Raw genomic sequence first — 20,339 nt, 5'->3', positions numbered from 1 at the left:
AGATATATGCACTGAGACACTTAATACCCGAACAATTACACAGATATTTGTAGTTGTCCTGATTACAAATAATTATACTACAGATCATTTTATCGTTGCTTGGAAAACGTTAAATAATTGATCTACAATTTTCTTACCTATGGCAGTTCAGGCATGAGGCCTTCTTTTTAACAGCTAAATTCTTAATACTTTGACTAAAGAATCTCATCAGGCTGAAACTACCAGTCTACATCCTCATAATGTTCAGAATCACCAAGGTTAGCGCTGGAAAAACTTTTACAACTTCTCTGGAGCAGTGCAAGACAAAGATGGTCACTATGCTACATTTGCTAATCTTTTGAGTATTCATACATGTATAAGCTATGTAAATTAATGTGGCTATTAGGAGAGTATTTTAATGCATATCTTAAAGTTGATAACCTTGTGGATTCTCATCTACCTCTGTTTACAGTCCCCAAGTGCTTTGTGATAAGCTAGATCTAAGCCCAGAAAAATCTCATTTCCAATCAGTAAGGAAGGTTTTTTTAAATAACCTATTATTTTTGTCTCTGTTGCTTTAACTGTGAGTTCTCAAGCTGGCTCATATGCAGTGCTATTTTATTTTCTGCAAAATTTACTAAAAGACAGCTAAGCCTAGATTTCTTATGTTAAGCTTCCATGTAAACAATTGTAGATGGCCAAGGGGGATCACACAATTGCAAGTGTATGGGAAGCTTTTTCCAAAGGCAAGAATGAAAAGGTATTGTGCTCTGTACCAGTGCTAATGAGTGAAAATGGGGTTTCTTATCAGAGGGCTGCCTGAGAACCTGTTTAGAATCACTCAGGAAGTGCCATAGGCAGCCTTTTGAATTTATATGGCAAAACCCAAACTACTTCTGTTGTAAGGAAAACACTATTTTATACTACTTTTAAAGTATAAACCTTATATATCTATTTGTAGTGTTTATCACAGTGAGGAAGGAGAATATTCTGTTTGTCTCTAGTATTTGTCTGCAAAATAATTTCCAAACCAGTTCTATTATTGCAAGTTTTGAATATTTGTAAAATATTCCAGGATAATTATTTGTGCATGGTTCATTTTAGTATTCATCATTTGTGGCTGAGCAATTAGATGCTTACCCATTGGGGCAATCTAATTTAATATGTTTTAAAAATTGCTTTACTGAGTCAGAGCTCAGCTAGTATAACCTTTTTAATTGGAAAATAATGGAGAATAAGTTATGACTGTTGCTTAATGCCACCTTGTAATTACTAAATAAAATGTAGGGATATTTAAATGTCATTTTAATTGAATATCAATCACGGAAATCTTTTTAAATGCCAAATAATATGATCTTTGAACACCAATGAGCGAAATAATTTATTCAGAAATAATATATATCTCTGTCATTGTTGAGCTCATTATAGTACTAATCTGTACTAATAAATTCATTTTGTTCCTAGCCCTCTCAAGATCCTTTATAAAATATTATATCTGTAACTCAGAAATGCTTTAGTGTAACTCTAAATATTTTAATTGATAGTGGAATGAGGAAATGTTTAAAATTACTAAATGTAAAGTTTGAAATTATACTAAAAATCCTTAAAAAACAATTAAAAGGACAATTTTCAACTTAAGCAAGTGTATTAACGCTTTCAATCTCCTCTAGGCCATTCCTGTGTTGAAACCATTTCTTTTTAATTTAAAGAAGCTATCCATAGACAAAAATTTAATTTAAACAAATGTCTAAGCGTGAGGTAACATTGTGGCTTATGAAATATCAATAAGAGCAAAATAATGCTCCCTGGGAAGAAAAAAAAAAAATCAAAGTTTTTATAAGGCACAAGGGTATCATTTTACAAATTGCTGTTAAGGTGGTCATTTTACAAAAGGCTGGAGACAGGATCTGATCACTGCTCATGCTGAAAGCAGTGGGCTTTTTGCCATTAACTGCGAATGGTGAATGTCAATCAGGCTGTTTCATACTTCATCATCAGCAGAAGCTTTTTCGTGTGCTTTCAGATTCTGCCATATACCTAAGTTAGCTAACTTTAAACAAGAATTTTAATTGCCTTTTTATTGCAAAGCTTATTCAGAAGTTTAAACAGAACTTCTGGGGTTTGTTAATGTAACAGATTTATTATTTCTAACCTGAAAGGTGATCAAAGAATTGCTGTGTATGTAGCACTGTCTAGCAAGTATCAGTGCTAACTAATGAGTGATAATTATTAGTTCTTCTTATTAAATTACATTAACTAACATGAACTAGCATAGTCCTGCTCTGGCATGTCACCCAAGTTTACAAATGAAAAAATGTTGCAAAATAACAAAGACTGTCTACAAAGTTTAAATCAGACAGAGGTCAAGTAGACAGCTTTTTCATAATTAGATTGCAATGAATAAACATTTAGGCACTGTTACCAGCACATTTACTGGTAATTATATCAGAAGTCATTAATTGGACAGGTCTAAGCAGTTCTCCAAAAGTTTGCAATAGTCAGATTTGGCTTTGTTTGTTCTGTGTTGCATTTTGTAAGGGATGGTTTCCAAGAATATGGTATTTATTTTGTAGAAGAGTGACTTGAAATACAGAAGACCTCCAGTTAGTGTCTAGCTGACATATCTGATACTCACTTGCATTCAGTTTTTGCCAACTTTAAAATGTAATAATATAAAGCAGTAGCAGTATTGCTAGCTGAGTGTCTTCCCATACAAAAATGCATAAAATAATATTTTTATATGATAAATAACGATGATGGCTATTCTAAAAATCATACTTTTTTTCCAGTCTAAAACATATATGTGCAGTTGGCAAGGGGATACCCTGTGTTTCACAATCGACTTTGCTCTGGGATTTACCTGTTTTGACAGCAAAACAAAGGTAAGAGAAAAAAGAAAAGAAAACATAACTCTGTTTTATTATGCTTTACTGTTATTGAAGTTATCAGTAACTGTAATTTTTTATGTTGATCAGTAATGGTAATTTTTTATGTTGATGTTGGGTATTTCTTCCTCAAATGTACTGTACTTTTTATTTACATAGCACTACTGAAATGCAGTCAGTTTGGGACTTGAAAGGGACAATCATAGTTGTGCCTTAGCCTGTAAAGATAAATTTTGGAGAAAGATATGAAGAAACTAATTTCCTTTTCAAGTAATAAAATCAAAGGATTCTTATATTTAGCAGAGAACTTGATTTCTTATAATGAAGAAACTTCAAGATTTTCAAAATATTACCAGTCATGAAAAAAATGAAGCATCACCTGATTCTATTTGTTTTGAAGCTAGAGTTATAAAATAGGATTAATTATTCTTCCATCATAAAATATTTAGGCCATGTCTAAAATAAACAGAACTAGGCAAATGCATTTTGAAGTCATAATCTGTAAGATTAAATTCACTTATCTTGCAAAACAGTGTCTATATGTAAAGTGCCTACAGGGGATGGTTTATGATACATGCCAACTTCCAAGCCCTGTCTATAATTTTACTATTTTGTATATAAATTAGTGATACTTTAAATTATTCTAAATGGATTTATACATTTGTTTGCCAGTAGAAGTAAACATACATACAAAAAAATATTTCTGCATTAATAGAGCTGTATAGTAGGAGGTCTGTCCTCTGAAATATAGTCTTCAAACTAAAAGGATTTTTTAAATATATATTAGAGAAATTCATTCAGTCGTTCTGAGTGAAAATGAAACATACTGCATTTTGAAATCCCGACACAGAATCTAGTATTTGTGTGTTGGTATTTTGTGGATTTTTGGTCAAAATGCACAAGTCTATTGAAATATTTGTGTAGAGAAAGAAAGACCAAGATCATTGTTATTTGAAAATTTATGCTAATTGGATTGTGTGCTATCCTATGAAGTGGAAAAAATGCAGGAAATATGTTTGCATACCTTTCTCTGCCTCAGGTGATTTTGGATTCTTTTTGCATAATTGTACACATTTTGCATGTAGCCACAAATTAGCTATAGAAAGTGATGTCATTAGACTATAGAAAATGTTTATTTAAATGTGAAGATTGATTGGGTGTACTCCCACCTTAAAATTATAAACTTCTCTATTGACAGGACTTTGAGCCACAGTGCCTCCCTTCAGTATTGATGATAAGGTGGATTTAGATCAAACTTTGTTGCTTACCTAAGGAGAAATACAGAATATCAGATAGATTGATTCTGTTGTTAAACTTGAAAAATTCTGGAGAGCTCAAGTACATCTACTGTTAATCTGTGTAAGAGATGGAGATGTCCTTTGCATCCTCAAACCTGAGAGAGACAGTAATGGGTGGATCCTGCCATTCATCTTCCCATAATTGTCAGCTGGAGTTGACTGCGTTTCCCCATACTCATAGCTTTTTCAGAATATTTACTACCAACGTTGAATAGATTGTTGAAGTGGTCAAGCAATTAACAGTTCATTAGTGACACAGCAATTTTGCTGAAAAATACATTTTTGAGATAATGAATTTCAAATTAAAGTCACCTATTGGTGCAAAGAATGCTGTTATGCCACAGCAGGTGTTCATACAGGCTTATTAAAATAAGGGACAGTCCGCTGTTTGCTCTATGACTCTAACCCTGGATCTCAAATTTTGGGCAACCAGTGCCTGCACTCATTAAAAAATGTTCTTTTTTACAGTCTGGAAAGTAATATTAAAAGGGCCATCTTATTGCAAATGATGAAGTAAAAAGGACAAGAATTATTGCTTAGGAAATAATCAAATATAGATTTATTACACTATTTGTACTATTTGCTTCTGATGGATTGACCCTGGCTGGATGCCAGGTGCCCACCAAAACCAGTCTATCACTCCCATCCTCAACTGGATAGGGAGGAACATGGGCAAATCAGTCTCGACTTGGGGAAAATTAATTTATTACCAATCAAGTCAGAGTAGGATAATGAGAAATAAAACTGAATCTTAAAAACACCTTCCCCCCACCCCTCCCTTCTTCTCAAGCTCAACTTTGCTCCTGATTTTTCTCTACCTCCTCCTCTCCAGCAGTGCAGGGGGACAGGGAATGAGGGTTGCAGGAGACAGTCCTCCATGAACTTCTCCAGCATGAGTCCTTCCCACAGGCTGCAGCTCTTCACAAACTGCTCCAGCGTGGGTCCCTTCCATGGGTTGCAGTCCTTCAGGAACAGACTGCTCCGGTGTGGGTCCCCCATGGGGTCACAAGTCCTGCCAGCAAAACTGCTGCTGTGTAGGCAGCTCTCTCCATGGGGCCACAGGTCCTGCCAAAACCCTGCTCCGGTGTGGGCTCTCCACAGAGTCACAGCCTCCTTTGGGCATCCACCTGCTCCAGCCTGGGGTCCTCCATGAGCTGCAGGTGGGTCTCTGCTCCTCTGTTCCCCTCCATGGGCAGAGGGCCCAGCTGCCTCATCATGGGCTGCACAACGGCCTGCAGGGGAATCTCTACTCTGGCACTTCATCCCCCTCCTTCTTCACTGATCTTGGTGTCTGCAGAGCTGTTTCTCCCACTTCTCTCGTTGGCTGCATTTGCACAGGATTTTTTTCCCCACCTTCTTAAATATGTTAGCTCAGAAGCACTACCACCACAACTGATGGGCTCAGCCTTGGCCAGTGGCAGGTCTGTCTTGGGACTTGCTGGCACTGGCTCTATTGGACATGGGGGAAGCATCTAGCACCTTCTCACAGAAGCCACCGCTGTAGCCGCACCACTACCAAAACCTTGCCATGGAAACCCAACAGAAGGAGTTTAAGTGTCTTTTACATAGCTCTTTTCTAGAACAGTTTCGGAGGATTCTTAAACTTACTTGAAATAATGATTTCATTTTCTACGTTATCTTCCAGGGTCATCATGGGTTTAACTTATTCAGCTTTTACTATTTTGGCCCATCACAGAGATGCTCTTGTGGCCTGCAGCTGCTTTATATCTGATTGTAGAGATTCTTATCCTGTTGGCTTGGTTGGTTCATGTTCCCTATCCTATGCCTCCAGCCTCTCATCCAACATAAAGGGGGTCCCAAAGTGTGCATTTTCTTCCACCTTCCAGAACCATCTACTTCTTTTCCATTCAGTGTCAACTGTTGAGAGAGATAATGACTCCAGCAATGCCTATTATTGCTAAATTGGTCCTAAGTTCTTGTTTCATCTCCACCTTAGTACTTATATAGAGAATATTCATCTATCCTCTTTAGATCCAAACTCATTTAAGCTTTGAATACTTTTCAGGTGGTCTAATTAGGCCCTCTGAAGCCAGTTAAAATCTGTTCATGAATGGGAAGTTTAAGCTGGTGCTTTATGCTACAATGCTGTAGTATAGTTGGCTTTTTGTTCATCTGTTATATTTGTCTAAGAATTCAATGATGTTTATGTCTGCAGGGAACCAGGACATGGAATCAGGCTTTTTGTGCCTTCTGTAAACATATTTCTATTTATAGGGCATTCCCTTTCAAACTGTTAGTGTTCTGAAGACCACTGCTAGCACTGGTCTACATGAAACAAAGTATTTTGCGATGAGGTATATTGGAAAATAGAACATAGCAACCTTTTTTCTGTGTATGCTTTTGAAATAGCCTTCAAAGTATTTAAATTGTGTTTCCTCAGCAGTTTCCAGGATCTGAATCACATTGCAACATCTGGATAGAATTTTCATTATGATTATAAGCATTAAGGAAACATCAGCAGGAAGTCTGCATGCAAGTTGTTACCTTGTGTTCTTTTAAACTCACATGTTTTCAGGCAATCTATAGAAAACATTCAGATAAAGACAGAAAATTACATTGGTGTCAGAAATAATTTTGTAATATTTGTTTTTAAAAAGTATCTTCATAACTACTAAAACAACCCTGTCAGTCTAGGATTTGCCAACAGTAGTAAGATGCCATGCATAAACCCATAGGAGACCCAGAAGCCTAGAATTCTGTTTTACAAACTATGTAATGTAGAACACATTTTTGTGTTTTGCAGACTATATACAGTAATAATATTTTTGCATTTCAATATCTTATTTTATTTAAGGATTTCAAACCATGTTACACACATCAGTAAATTCAGATTTTTAATGTCTGCGTAAGACATTATTATCTACGGTATTTATGCAGGTGAGCCAGCTGAAATATCAAATATCAATATATGGAATGCAGTTGTGTTCATAGTGAAACTCTGACAAATATCATTATGGATCTTTCTAGAATTAAGCTTTTGCCATGGATTTTGATATTATGTAGGCAACTGAAACATGTACATTTCAGAGAATTTCTAAAAATTAGTGAATATTAATATCGCATCTTTTGCTTTCACATATGATACAGAGCTGTTGTTAATTTTATTTGCTCTGCAACTACCCTGTTATCATGTGCAATGTTTACTGCCCTAGTGCTTTATCTTAATACATAAACACCAAGCATCAATCTGTAGTTCTAAGTAAGAGCATGTAACAGAGTCCTTAATCAAATTTCTTTCTCTTTAGAACGTGTTGTGGAGATTTAAGTTCTCTCAGCTGAAAGGCTCTTCAGATGATGGGAAAACAAGAGTAAAGCTGCTTTTTCAGAATCTAGACACCAAACAAATTGAGACAAAGGTAATCCTCTTTCTCAGTTCACTAAGAAATGAAATGGATTACTATCAAGGCATCGAAAATTCCATTTACTACTGCACATGCATATGGTGAACACATCACAGTTTATCTTTTTTTCCTAGTCTCTAGAAACTCCACAATAAATGGAAGTACCATAGTATCTATAGATTTATTACACTATTTGTACAAGCCTGTTACTGAGTTGTGTTATGATGGTGTTTTACTGTTTCAGAAAGATTATTTCTGTGAGGTTGTTCAGTCAACCTATAATAGGTATAATATCTAAAAACTGCTTTTAAAAAGGATAAAGGAAGAATAAAACTATTTTAATGCTAAATACATTTTTAAGATGCTATATAGTAGATTTAAAATTTTAAGCAAATATGTGCTTAAGGTTTACCAATAAAATAAAATACTGTGTAAAAATTATTATCTTAAAATAGAGAATTTTGTTGCAAAGTTGCAAGCAATTCCTGAAACCTATTGGTTCTACCATGAATTTGGAGCACTCAGTGCTTTGCAGGATCTGGAATTAAGCTGTGGAGACATCCAGTCACTACTGTAGATAAGATATTACTGGTGTTTCTTTTTTTTTTTTTTCTTCTAGCAATCATCAAATAAAATTGTGAAACTTAGAATTCAGATTCCCAACTGAACTTCAGCGGTTTCTAATTCAGGAATATAGTTTGAATCATCATCTGGAGGTTTGGTTGTAGTGCCTTAATCTGTGCTGATTCTTCCCTGTGATCCCAAACTTGATGATGAATAAATAAATAGATAATTTTTCAGTCATGTAGTTTTAAAAAGAATGAGGAGAACTTTCATGTGATATGACAGAGAAGATGAAGGTAAAAGTGAGGTTCAACTGGGACTTGGACAAAAGCCAATAAAAACAATAGAAAAATATCTGAAGATCTATGAAAATTCTAAAATACTCTTGCCTGGAGTTGTGCAGGTTAAAGTCACTTATAAAGTGATACTTTTCTATTGTGACCATACGAAAAGGTTATATATTACCTATCCTTCTAATGTTTAAAATAAATTGTAAGAAGAAAATTTCTAACCTTCATTGTTTATCATGAAGTTACAACAAATGCAATTTATCTTTGTACATCTATATTAGTACATTATTCAGTATGTCATCAGCAAACTTAACCTGAGTTTTCTGTTGGCTCTACTGTAAAAGATAATATATTATCTGTTACAATACTATAATAACTTGACTATAGTAGGTGGTCATTTCCACTTAATTTCTCACAGTACTCCTTGGAAACAGAAAAGGACTATATCATCATTTTACATGTGATCATCTGTTGCAGAGAGCTTCTGTAAGTTGTTCCAGGTCAGACAGGGAGATGGTACTGCTGCAAAAACCATAATCTGAATCTCTGAATCTGTGTATTAAATCATTAGATAATCCATATGTGTGATTGGCCAAGAGCTCCAATTCTATTGCTTGCAGTGGAATTCCATTGCTTTAATACTGGATCATTCCTCTTTCTGTTGTGGTAAAAAATCTAATTTTTTAAAATTTAATTTTATTTTTGTGTTCAATTATTCTTAATTGGTTTTACTCTTTAGATACAAAAATTGTAAATTTTAAACATTTTTATGAAAATTTGATTATCTGTAAAATAATAATAATTATAAAAGTGAGTCCTAATGATAATTTTACAGCAAATTTTACAGCAAAATTTATCCTATTAGAGACATATTTGTTAAAACATGAAAAATTATTCTTGTGCATAGCTGTAATTAAAACACCTTGTAATTGGGAAAGTTTTCATGAATATTTGTGAGGTACCTTGAAATTATCATCTAGAAGTCAGTATGTGATCAGTTCATACCGAATTATATAGTATATACCTAAATGTATGTATGTGTTATAATGCTGGAAGAGCCTAGGAAAAGCTCATTAAAGGCCAGAGGAAAGGCTGATACTAAGTAGCTGAGGATCCATCAAGTTTTCAGTGATTCTGACTTTTACCACTGCCTCTACAAAGTGCAGTGTATTCACTAGGATTTCACATTAAATGGGACTGGGTTACTGCTGTGCAACCTCTCCAAATAAGTGGTGTATATATATTCAGGTATACGCCCACCATCTATATGGTTTTATTTCTTAGACTTCAGAATTAGACACTAGTCAGGAAAAAAATGATACTAATACCCATAGTGTAGTACAGTTTCTGCCTCATCTTATTATACTGAAAGAGATTTCATAGACCCTGCTGGTACTATACAGTGAAATGCAGCCAATAATGAGAAACAGAAAACATATCAAATAATTGAAGTTTCATTTTTTCTGAGTAAATGATCCACTACATTTGAAATAAAGCTTGATACACATTACTTATGTTCACTTGGCAATAAATTGTAGTGTTAAGCTTGCAAAAGAATTTTCTGAATTTTGTTTAATTTTATATGCTTATAAATTCTTGGGGAAAAAAAATCACATTTAGGAATTCTATTTCTGCATCTTGGTGACTAGCTAGAGATTGTTTTTTCTCCTTCTATAAATTCTAAGCCAAGCTCTTCCTGTGCACTTAAGTTTTAGGTGAAGAACAATACATTTTTTCATTTAAAAAGGTTTTCTGGAGCTAATAAGGCCTAATTTCCTGTCAGTTGTTTCTCCTTCAGGTTCTTCATATTCCCTACAACTTCTCCTCATAGTTTCCTACTTCAGTATTTTCCTGAACTTACCCTGCCTTTAACACTTCCAGTAATAACTACACTTCAACACCTTTAAATCCCCCAAAAGTCATTGCAATGCATTCATAATACTGCCAAAACACAGCACATTTTTATCCAGCCTGACAATGGGGAAAAAGTTGTTGCAGCAGGTTTGTAGGTATGTGTGTATTATCTGGTTAGATAACCCACATATAATGACCATTGCCCCAGCTGCTGGACAAGGCAGGAAAGGACAGTGCTTTCCCTGCCTTTACTTCCCTGCAGAGTGGTAACAGGATCTCCCAATCCCGACTAACAACTTGTGCCACACTTCTAGAAATTAATCTCCTTTGAGGTGTCCACCTCTTCAAGAAATAGGGAAAAAATTGCACACATGCACACGTATATCATTTCATCACTTAATTTCTGTAGAAAGTCAGACACTTTCTTAGAAGAGAGACTTAAAAATTCTGAAATTGCAACACAACATGTAAATGGATCTATGTGGAGGAGTAGCTCTGTGACTATTGAAAGGCGAGGAAGAGTGCTTGATTATTAAGTATTCCTTGATTGTGGCATTAATGTGGAGTTTGTATGGGATGTGGTCAACTCTTCCTTGGATAAGTAGTTTGGAATTCTTCAAGCTAGAGATGCCTTTTCATCTCCCTTTGGTGCGGGGGCTCTTAAACTTGTGTGCTCTTCAGCCAGATGGAGCGTGTTGACTACACATCAACCTCTTACACGTAGGAAGTTCATCTGCAAAAAGATACTTGCTTTTGCCTTAACAGTTACAACTGAAGAAAAAAAAAAAAAAAAAAAAAAAAAAAAAAAAAAAAAGACAGGAAAACAAGAAGGGAAAATAATCTCTGAATACTTTAGTAGCAGGAGAGAGCTGAAGGCATGAAGGCATGTAATAATTCATAGTTTACTGTGGAAACTGAGCAAATAGCGAATGAGATGGATAGGTTACATGCTTTTTTGTTTGCTCCAGTTATCAGAAAAAAAGAAATTACATCCCACATTACAAGTAAGGTCATGGGGTTATAAACACAAACCAGAATATGGAAGTAAAGTTGTTGAAATGTTTTTAGATGTTAGTTTTTTTTCAGTATTTCAGAGCTAGTGGAAGTTATGTTTGAAAAGTCCAGGTAGATGGGTAAGATTACAGAGAGAGAAAACATAGCAGGGTTTGTTTTTAAAAAAAAGGGGACCAAGTGGAGATGACTTACAGACCAGTCAGCCTATCTTCGATAGTAGAAAAATAAGAAGATTATGAAATAAACACCGATTGTTAAATAAATAATTTGCAATTATACAGAGAATAATAAAGTGATAGGAAACCATTAAGGTGGATTTTTGAAAAGACTACAGCAAAATTGCCTCATTTCCATTTTATGACAGGCTAACTGCTATGGAGGGAAACAATACATGTGATATGTCATGACTTTATGAAGGCTTAAACATAGTCCCACATTAAAAAACTTTAGAGTGATTGAAAAAGAAATTCTAAAGGTAGATTCCATCATTTGTCTGATCTGGATTCACACCTCTTTAATTTCCTGCCTGTAGAAGTCTGAAGCTGGAGAATACACAGTGAAAATGAAATCTTTATAAAATATAAATTTTCCAACTAAATTTTCCAAGAAACAAATGTGAGCGGATTTCACAGGAATAGTGAAAAGCAACCCCCTAATGCAAAACTCATCTTCCTGGAAAATGTTAGAATCTCAGGACTGAGTAAACCGTTTTGGCTAAAATTTTGTTTTGAAGAGTTATCTGTTGCAGAAAACTGATACAGTAAGTATCAGCCAAAAAAAAAAAAAATATTTGGCAAAGTTGTAAATAGCTTACGTACCTGAATACAGGATCCAGTACTGAGAAATTACAAGTAATCTTAATAATAGAAGATATTCTTAGCCTACATGACATGTACCCTGATTCAAGGTTGCTTTAAAAAAAAAACCAAACTTCCAGGATTGTATTGATGTTTTATCTACCTTAGCTAAACTGCAGCTATGTGGAAGAGAATACTTTCTTTTTCCAGGAGTATTTTAACTGACCGTTTCCCTTTTTTTCTCATTTTTTTGTTTCTTTTATACTCTGTGGAAAAGGACAGGTGGAATTATATTTTAAAACTTCATTGAGCCTAAGAACAGAAAGAGAGTTTATTTGTCTTTCTTCACTAGATTTTCTCTTCTAATAACTTGGTCTCAAATGTTTTGTTGAAGAAAGAAAGAAGAAAATCATAGTGTCACTAGACTATGGTGAGCCATATTGAAGCTAGAACTAAACATCGCTGGTCTCATACAAACCTTGCCTGTTACACATGTAACTCAGAAGCCTTTTTATCGGTGTGCATTCAGTACTCTTCACTGATTTCAAGCCTCAACTCTTCTATAACTTCACAGTGGCACAGTGGTATAATGTGATCTGATTTTGCAATTAGACTGCAGCACTTTTACAGCAAATCCTATTCTCTTTAAAGCATGAGAACTTCAGGAGAGTGAACAAGGACAGGTCAGCAACCATGTTTCTTTCTTTAGATTTACTGTATTCATCTGAGAGGATATTTATTCCACATTAGTACCATTGAGAGATATGATAAATTAAGGAGAGTGCAAGCAAAGCTGTCTTTACAGCAACATTAATTTCTAGCATCAATAAACCATAATCTAGCACTCAAGCCTTTCTGTATTTTTTAAGATTGTTGCTGAAGTCTGGCAGTTTACTGTTGGACATCTGAAGAGCTTGAAAAACGTTTTCAAGATGATGGTAGCTAAGAGTTAAGATTTTGCCTTTGTGACAGTATTGGACTGCTGTTGGAAATTTATTTTAATATTTGCGGGAGTGAGTGAATTTAGTTGGCTGCTCCTAGACAAGGATCTCCAGAACAACTTTTCAGATGGGTTTCTTGTGCATTAGCAAAATTTGCATCTGCCAATGAAACATTTTAAAGTGTTCCAGATTTAGCAGTAGACTAGAGCATTTGGAATCATTCAAGCTGAAAGTGAAAAGCCATCTGACTCTTCCAGATCCCTGCAGAATACTCTTAAAAGACTTAAGTACAGTTGATAGATAGAGTTGCAATTCATCTGGCACGGAATGTTGGCATTATGGATCTGATTCTTACATTTGCAGGGTAAGAGCACCAGTTTAGCTTATCCTTCTGCTCTTTGTGCAATGACAGTCACAAAGAGGAGGCCAAATAAAAAGTGATAGGCAAAGACGCTTCCATACCATAGCTGATAATTTATCTTTGTATGTTTATAACAGTCTTAAGATGTGCAGTACTAATACATTTGTTCTTAGCCATGATACGGAAACCAAGCCTTGGTATACTTGCTGAGATATAGAACTGAGTTTAGAATTTCCTTTCCTGTTATGACTGCCATGTGGACTGGAGCTAAAAACTAGACATCTTTATCTATTCTTTTCTTGCAAAAGATATGATTATCACTTCAATCTCATTGAAATAATATGCTGAAGAATACAGTAGTAATAGTTGTGCTCTTGTCAACAGCTGACAAACACTAAGGCTTAGCAATGTCCTTAAAGAAGTCATGAAATGCACAGGGCACAATAACACCATCTGTCAGTGTCTCCATTATCTGCCTTTTACGTGATACAGGCTCATGTCTCGTTCAAACAGTGATTCAACAGCTCTCGGAAGTAATCAATAAAATTAAGTGTGTGCATGGTAATGATGCAATGGGCCTGTCAAGGTCTTTATGATTTGTAATAAATCCAACTCACATAGGTGGGTGGATGAAACAAGAACATATATTTTTCTTACTTAGCTGTGCACATACAATGATCGAGGTCAGTGCAGTATGCACATTTTTTATATTCTCAGTACCAGCAGACGGTTTTGCAGTCTTGTCCTCCCACTGCTTTAATCCAGTCTTTTATGTTCTTCTCTTGCTGTCCTCCTTCTAGTGCCTTTGTTGTACTTAATCCACTTATTAGGATACATATAGTAAACTGAAATAGCTTTGTTTTTTGAAATATTAGACATGCACAGTTTCCTCTAAATACACCAAAAATAAACTAACAATCTTAATTAAAGAAAAAAGCAGCAATCACAGAAAAGGCAAGCAAGCATAAGGGTGGTGTTACATGATACAGAGCAAATAAAATGATCAGTTATTCCATCATCTGCCTGGCTGGGTATGGGAAGAAATGTTACTTTAAAAATTAATAAAAATTATGATAGCAATGAATTTGTTTGCAAGGAATGTCAGTGGTGTTATTTTTATAGGAAAAATTCACATTACATTCTAAACATGAGGAGGCCAAATTTCCACCGCTAAAACCATATTCAGGATAGTCTCTTGTAAAACACATGTTGTCTCCACGTTCTCTGACTATTCAACATCTATATTTCCCCAAGACAGAAGGCCATCCCTATCTTTTACCAAATCGGTCCTTCCAAACTAACCTCAAGTCCTCTTCCCCTCTCACTGTTGTAATCTGCATTCAACCTATATTCACCACCAGAGCATCAGTTCTCTGAGCAACCTCTATCCTGAGCCTGCCCAAATCTGTACCTCAACTTCTGCTTTGGATATACATGACTATTCCTCAACAACTGCACCTGACTAGCCAGCTTCAGGATTGTGTAGTCAGTCAGTGCAGACATCAAACATCCTTCAAACACAAAGCACAGACTTATGCCCATTTGTGGTCTCCTGAGTCAAATACTACTGTGATAAACTGCATTTCTAGGAGCTTCTGATGCATGAGGCCTCAAATGAACCCCACCTCTCTTGACACCACCATAGCTGACCACATCTAACAGAGCCCTGCAGGAGGATGCCTCCAGAGCTCTGCTCATCTTTTATGATCACAGATGATCGCTCACCCCCATGGATAACCTAACATAACCTAACAGAAAATAAGGAAGACATGAGAGAAACAAACCAGATGGAAACTGCATGAGGAGTGCTTACATGCCACCTATTCACTACCCAGTTCTATAACAACTTTCAAAACTACCACCACTGGTGAAAATATTCCCCCTGACTGAGTGACCTGCAGTATTAACTGGAGAAAATACAGTGTTGTCTTCACATCAAATAGGTTTAGCAATACTGCTTCTCTTTCAACTGTATCTATATTGTCTTTTATAGAAATAAGAGCATATTATTAGTATTCAAAAAGCTACTCACAACAAATTAGACAACTACTCTCAGATACACAGGAGGGACTGCTGCAGTTTGAGCCATATGCTATACACCAATAGAAACAGAGGACTCTGCTGCCGGGGCACTGTGAAGGACTGACTCCCAGTGATGAAACATTCCTGTCTTTGCTCTTTTCTTATCCCCAAACTCTTCACATAATGTTGTTAGAGCAGTCTGAAATCCTGCCTACAATCTGTGTTAGGTTACCTCTGATTGCTTATCTTGATAAACATACGTTAGAAGTTCATAAAGTCAGAGTAAAGATATGAAAATCTTTGTGAAGGGCTCTCTTCTGTCAGTTTGTTTGGCTGCATTCAATCACTGTGTTGAATATCAGAACCTGAGGTGAAATTGTTGGATGATTTCAGTTGATTTTGGAGAAAATCTAAGATTAATGTGAATGGATGGTGATATATTTTAGAATTAATTGGTTTTAAAGACGCTAATTCAGGAGATGTAAACCTTTTACTTGAACTGAGAACTGATATACTAAGGCCTGTCTTCTTTCATATTGAGTTGTGTTTCATTAATAATCATGAGTGTATACTTCATTTTAGTTTTATAAAAGAAAGACAATGACAGTTAAATAATGTCACTAATTTTTAACTGTAAGTGTTTATATTAATTTTATATTAATATTTACAATAGATATCTATGTAAATAAAATGTATTTTAAGAAACTTATTCCCATACTTGCTCCATAACTATCAATGAAAATAGAAAAAGCAGAGGTTTTATGCCCCCCCCAAAAGACAATAAAGATTACGTGGGCTTAAATTCCTCAAAGGATTTTTACCAACATTCATGCTTCATTTTTCTTTCACAAGGTCTAATTTTGAGTATGAGCCCAAATGATTGCTTCAGCAACCAAATGCCAGTTATTAACAGCTACCTTAGTGCTTAGTTTGATACAAGTTCTTAAGAGATTTTTATTTTTTCAGGATAATTATTTCTTAATTTGTTGACTAGCAAAAGCAGAAGTTTGAGAGAGTTTTGCCTCTTCTCTCTATGTTACCTTATTTTCTTCTTATTTAACTAGGTATGAATGAAATGGCACATTCTGCTTATCAGTTATATTGGTCTATGCTCCTAATTAGGAGAGTTTTGTGTTTGCTGTTCCTTTATAATCGTGAAAGTGTCAGTTTGTAATTTGTATTACATATCAAATTATAATAATCTGTTTTAAATTGCTAATTACTTCAACTGTTGGCATCCAAAAAGGTTATGCATTGTTTCTGAATTCAGATGTTTTTTCTTGGAAAGTTGTAGGAAAACCAGTCAGTAATTTCAGAAGAGAAGTTTCAAGGGAGGGGATAGTAATTTCATTTATATTAGCACATTCTCAAAATTTGTTTAATTGAGAAATTCTTGTGTGTCCATGTTCTGGTTGTTTGTCTGGTGATGACTCACCCAAGGCAAATTATTATACGCACACGTTCTTTGCAGGACACAGGGGCTGAAAGCATTGTTCTCTTAAGCTTCTGTGTGCACTGAGCAAGCACTATAAGGAAGACAGCTTGCTGCCAAAACTTGCTCTGTTCCAAGGCTACCATGTCTGAGAAGGTCTTTTCCTGTATTTTTTGTGGATGTTCCATAGAGGATAAAGACATTTGTAAGGCCTGTTATGCCACAGGAAGAGCATATCTTGGGAGCTAGCTGAATATCATTCTATTCTTGTTGTCCAGTAATGTGGTTTATTGTCACCTTATGCTGGAGAAAGTAGATGATAACAGAAAATTACATTTTTCTGAGAATAGTAAATTTGCTTAGTGAGAAATAAAATCTCTGAGACAATAAAATATATATGCCTGTTCTTGTGAAGAATCTGTACATAATTTAAAAAAAAAAAAAATAAATCAGTAGGATCTCATTATCATGAAGTAGAGCCCTCCAGTGTTATCAGGGTGTGACAGACAGTTTCTTTCTGCCACTCCTTGTTTCTCCTTTCCTTTGCTGCTCCTTGCTTCTTACCCGTCTCCTCTGCTCCAGTGTGGCTCCTCCATCAGTTGCGGTCCCCTTAAGGGTGGTACCTGCTCTGCCATGGAGCACCTCTTACTGCACTGGCCTTGTTACCTGTTTGGAGAATTTACTGCCCTTTCTTAAATGTGTTTTCCCAGAGGAGCCACTATTTTGGCTGGGGGGCTCAGCCATGCCCAGTGGTAGGTGGCTTGGAGCCGTCTGGAACCGGCTGTGTCCGGCACGGGGCAGCACCAGCCTCTCCTCACAGAGGCCTCGCCTCCAGCTCCCCCCACTACCAAAAATTTCCCAGTTATGCCCAATATAGTGTCATAAAATCATATCCCACAAATAGTAGCAAACAGTTTAAGACATTCATTAGTAGTAGAACCACTCCTGCCTACTAAATGCATGGCCTTTGATAGTAAAATGTTGAGATGATGAGCTTTTCTGGTACAGTAACCTTGAATTCCAAATACTCTGTCTGAGTTCTCTCTGTTCTCACTTTCGTTGAGAAGATAGAAGAAAATACTGTGATAGGGAAAGCAGAATTTCAGTGATTTGCTTTTTGTTTATAAAGACAACCATATGGAGTGTGCCTCGATAAACTACTATATAGCCAACACCTTGTTGAAAACATGTCTTCCCCCAAACCAAAAATTGTCCCAAGTGTCCCCACAATATATTTACCAGCTGCAGACTTTACAAATAGTGGTATCATTAAATTAAACATGTTTCTGTATTATTTTTGTTGTCATTGTATCAGTATATCACTCCATTTCTGTCTGGGGAGACTGGGAAAAAACTAATTTAATGTGCACAGAAGATTAAATTTATTATAAAATGTCAAGGTAATCTGAGAACTGGTTAGGAGTAACTCTCTTTCTTTGTGAATTTGGGCATATGAATTTCATACCTAGCCTACCAGCTTGCTTATCTGACTGTCCTTCAGAGACTGACAAAATATGTCTTACCTTCCCGAGCTGTGACTTGACACCACATCATCCCCAAACATCCTTAACTTACCAAATACTTTAAAATGTGATGTGGTATTTGAATGTTCTTGCAAGTTGAACTCTTTAATTGTCAAAGCTGAGTAAAATGTAAACAATAAAGTAGCCCAGAGTGAAAACTAAATTGATACGTGGCACTGCCAGTGAATGAAGTATGGATATACATCTTAATACTTTTAACCTTAGAGTTCCCTATAAAGACTCAAATTTTCATTTAAAATCCATTGCTGTTTTCTGACTAGTCTGTTCTGTATTTATGTGAAATGTTTATAAAACTGAATATGAATTCACATTTTCTCTTTATTTTTTTCTCTTACTTCCTCTTTCAGGAACTTGAATTTCAGGATCTGACAGCAGTTTTACACTGTATTCACTCCTTTATAGCAGCAAAAGTGGCATCTGTGGATCCAGTATTCATAGACAGTCAGAGTGTTGCAAGAAAATATATGTACAGTAACTGATATCAGATTATATGTTGTGACTATGGAAAATATATTATTTTCTTAAAGAAAGTAATTACTTCTTGCACAATATTGCAACTTTGTGATTTTATAAGACTATAGTTGTGTTATCTGTAACGTTAAGAGTTTTCGCAATCCGTTAAATATTTTGAATCTATAAGTTAACAAATATTAAGTCAAACTGCATCAGTTTGTCATCACAGCATTAATCTAAAATTCTAAGTGAATATTCATTCAGTAATGGTGTCATTTTGATTTCTGCTCTCATGGTCATACATACGCCCCTTTATTAGACAGAAATGTGCAATATTATTTCATAGAATCATAAAATGGTTTAGGTTGGAAGGGACCTTAAAGACCACCTAGTTCCAACCCCCTGCCATGGGCAGGGACACCTTCCACTAGACCAGGTTGCTCAAAGCCCCGTCCAACCTGGCCTTGAACACTGCCAGGGAGGCGTATCTACAACCTCTCTGGGCAACCTGTTCCAGTGCCTCACCACTCTCACAGTGAAGTATTTCTTCCTTACATCTAATCTAAATCTCTGTCAGTTTAAAGCCATCACCCTTGCCCTATCACTACATGCCCTTGTAAAAAGTCCCTCTGCGGCTTTCCTGTAGCCCCCTGCAAGTACTGCGGGGCTGCTATAAGGTCTCCCGGGAGCTTTCCCTCCTTCAGTCTGAACAACCCCAACTCTCTCAGCCTGTCCTCATAGGGGAGGTGCTTCAGCCCCCTGATCATCTTCATCACCCTCCTCTGGACTCATTCCAACAGATCCATGTCCTTATGTTGGGGGCCCCAGAGCTGGACACAGCACTCCAGGTGGAGTCTCATGAGAGCAGAGCAGGAGAATCACCTCCCTCAACCTGCTGGTCATGCTTCTTTTCATTCAGCCCAGGATGTGGTTGGCTTTCTGGGCTGCAAGTGCACATTGCTGGGTAATGTTGAGGTTCCTGTCAGTTAGTACCCCCACAAGTGTGTGTTCAAAATTTGGCCTCTAAATCTGTTTTGAAAAGTGCTGAGCACAGAGACAATTTCTGCAGCCTTCACTGCAGAAAAGAACTAATTACTGAAGACAACTGACATAGGAATTCAATTTCTATATCTTGCTTCTGTATATTTAAAAAATTATAGTTTCATGTTCCAGTACTTTCAAGGCCTGAGAGTTTAGCTCTGGGAAACCACTAAGTACTATTTCAGGTCGAGGAAAAGACTTAAGCACACACTTGAGTCTAAGCATTTTAAATAGCCCCAGTGTATGCACAAGGTATTGTTAAGTATGCATTTAAATATCGTGGTAGATCGACTGAAGAGCTTTAGACTCTGCTAAGCAGCCTAACTATAGGCACTGAGTTTTAGAAAACTTGCCACAGGGTTTTCTTATCTGTTACTAAAGCTCCCATGAATAATTCATTTATTCATTCATAGATTGCCTTGACGCTATCCTTTGATGTGATGCTCTGTACGGTTGAGAGCAGCTTCTTTAATAACTGTTTTGTTTGGAGGAGGATGCTCCC

General features: G+C 36.1%; 1 protein-coding gene across 1 annotated transcript in view; it reads left to right on the top strand.

The window, feature by feature from the left end:
- Positions 1–20,339, top strand: part of TPO (thyroid peroxidase) — a 110,546-nt gene that overhangs the window by 16,198 nt on the left and 74,009 nt on the right. Inside the window, 2 exon segments of the mRNA XM_026844028.1 lie at positions 2,769–2,861; positions 7,429–7,539. Of these exon segments, the coding sequence (XP_026699829.1) occupies positions 2,781–2,861; positions 7,429–7,539 (192 nt within the window). The 5' untranslated portion in view covers positions 2,769–2,780.

Source organism: Athene cunicularia, assembly GCF_003259725.1.
Source record: "Athene cunicularia isolate RWA chromosome 3 unlocalized genomic scaffold, athCun1 chr3_part1, whole genome shotgun sequence".
Classification (NCBI taxonomy): domain Eukaryota; kingdom Metazoa; phylum Chordata; class Aves; order Strigiformes; family Strigidae; genus Athene; species Athene cunicularia.
The sequence above is the reverse complement of the archived record's forward strand: the minus strand, read 5'-3'. Positions and strand labels throughout refer to the sequence as shown.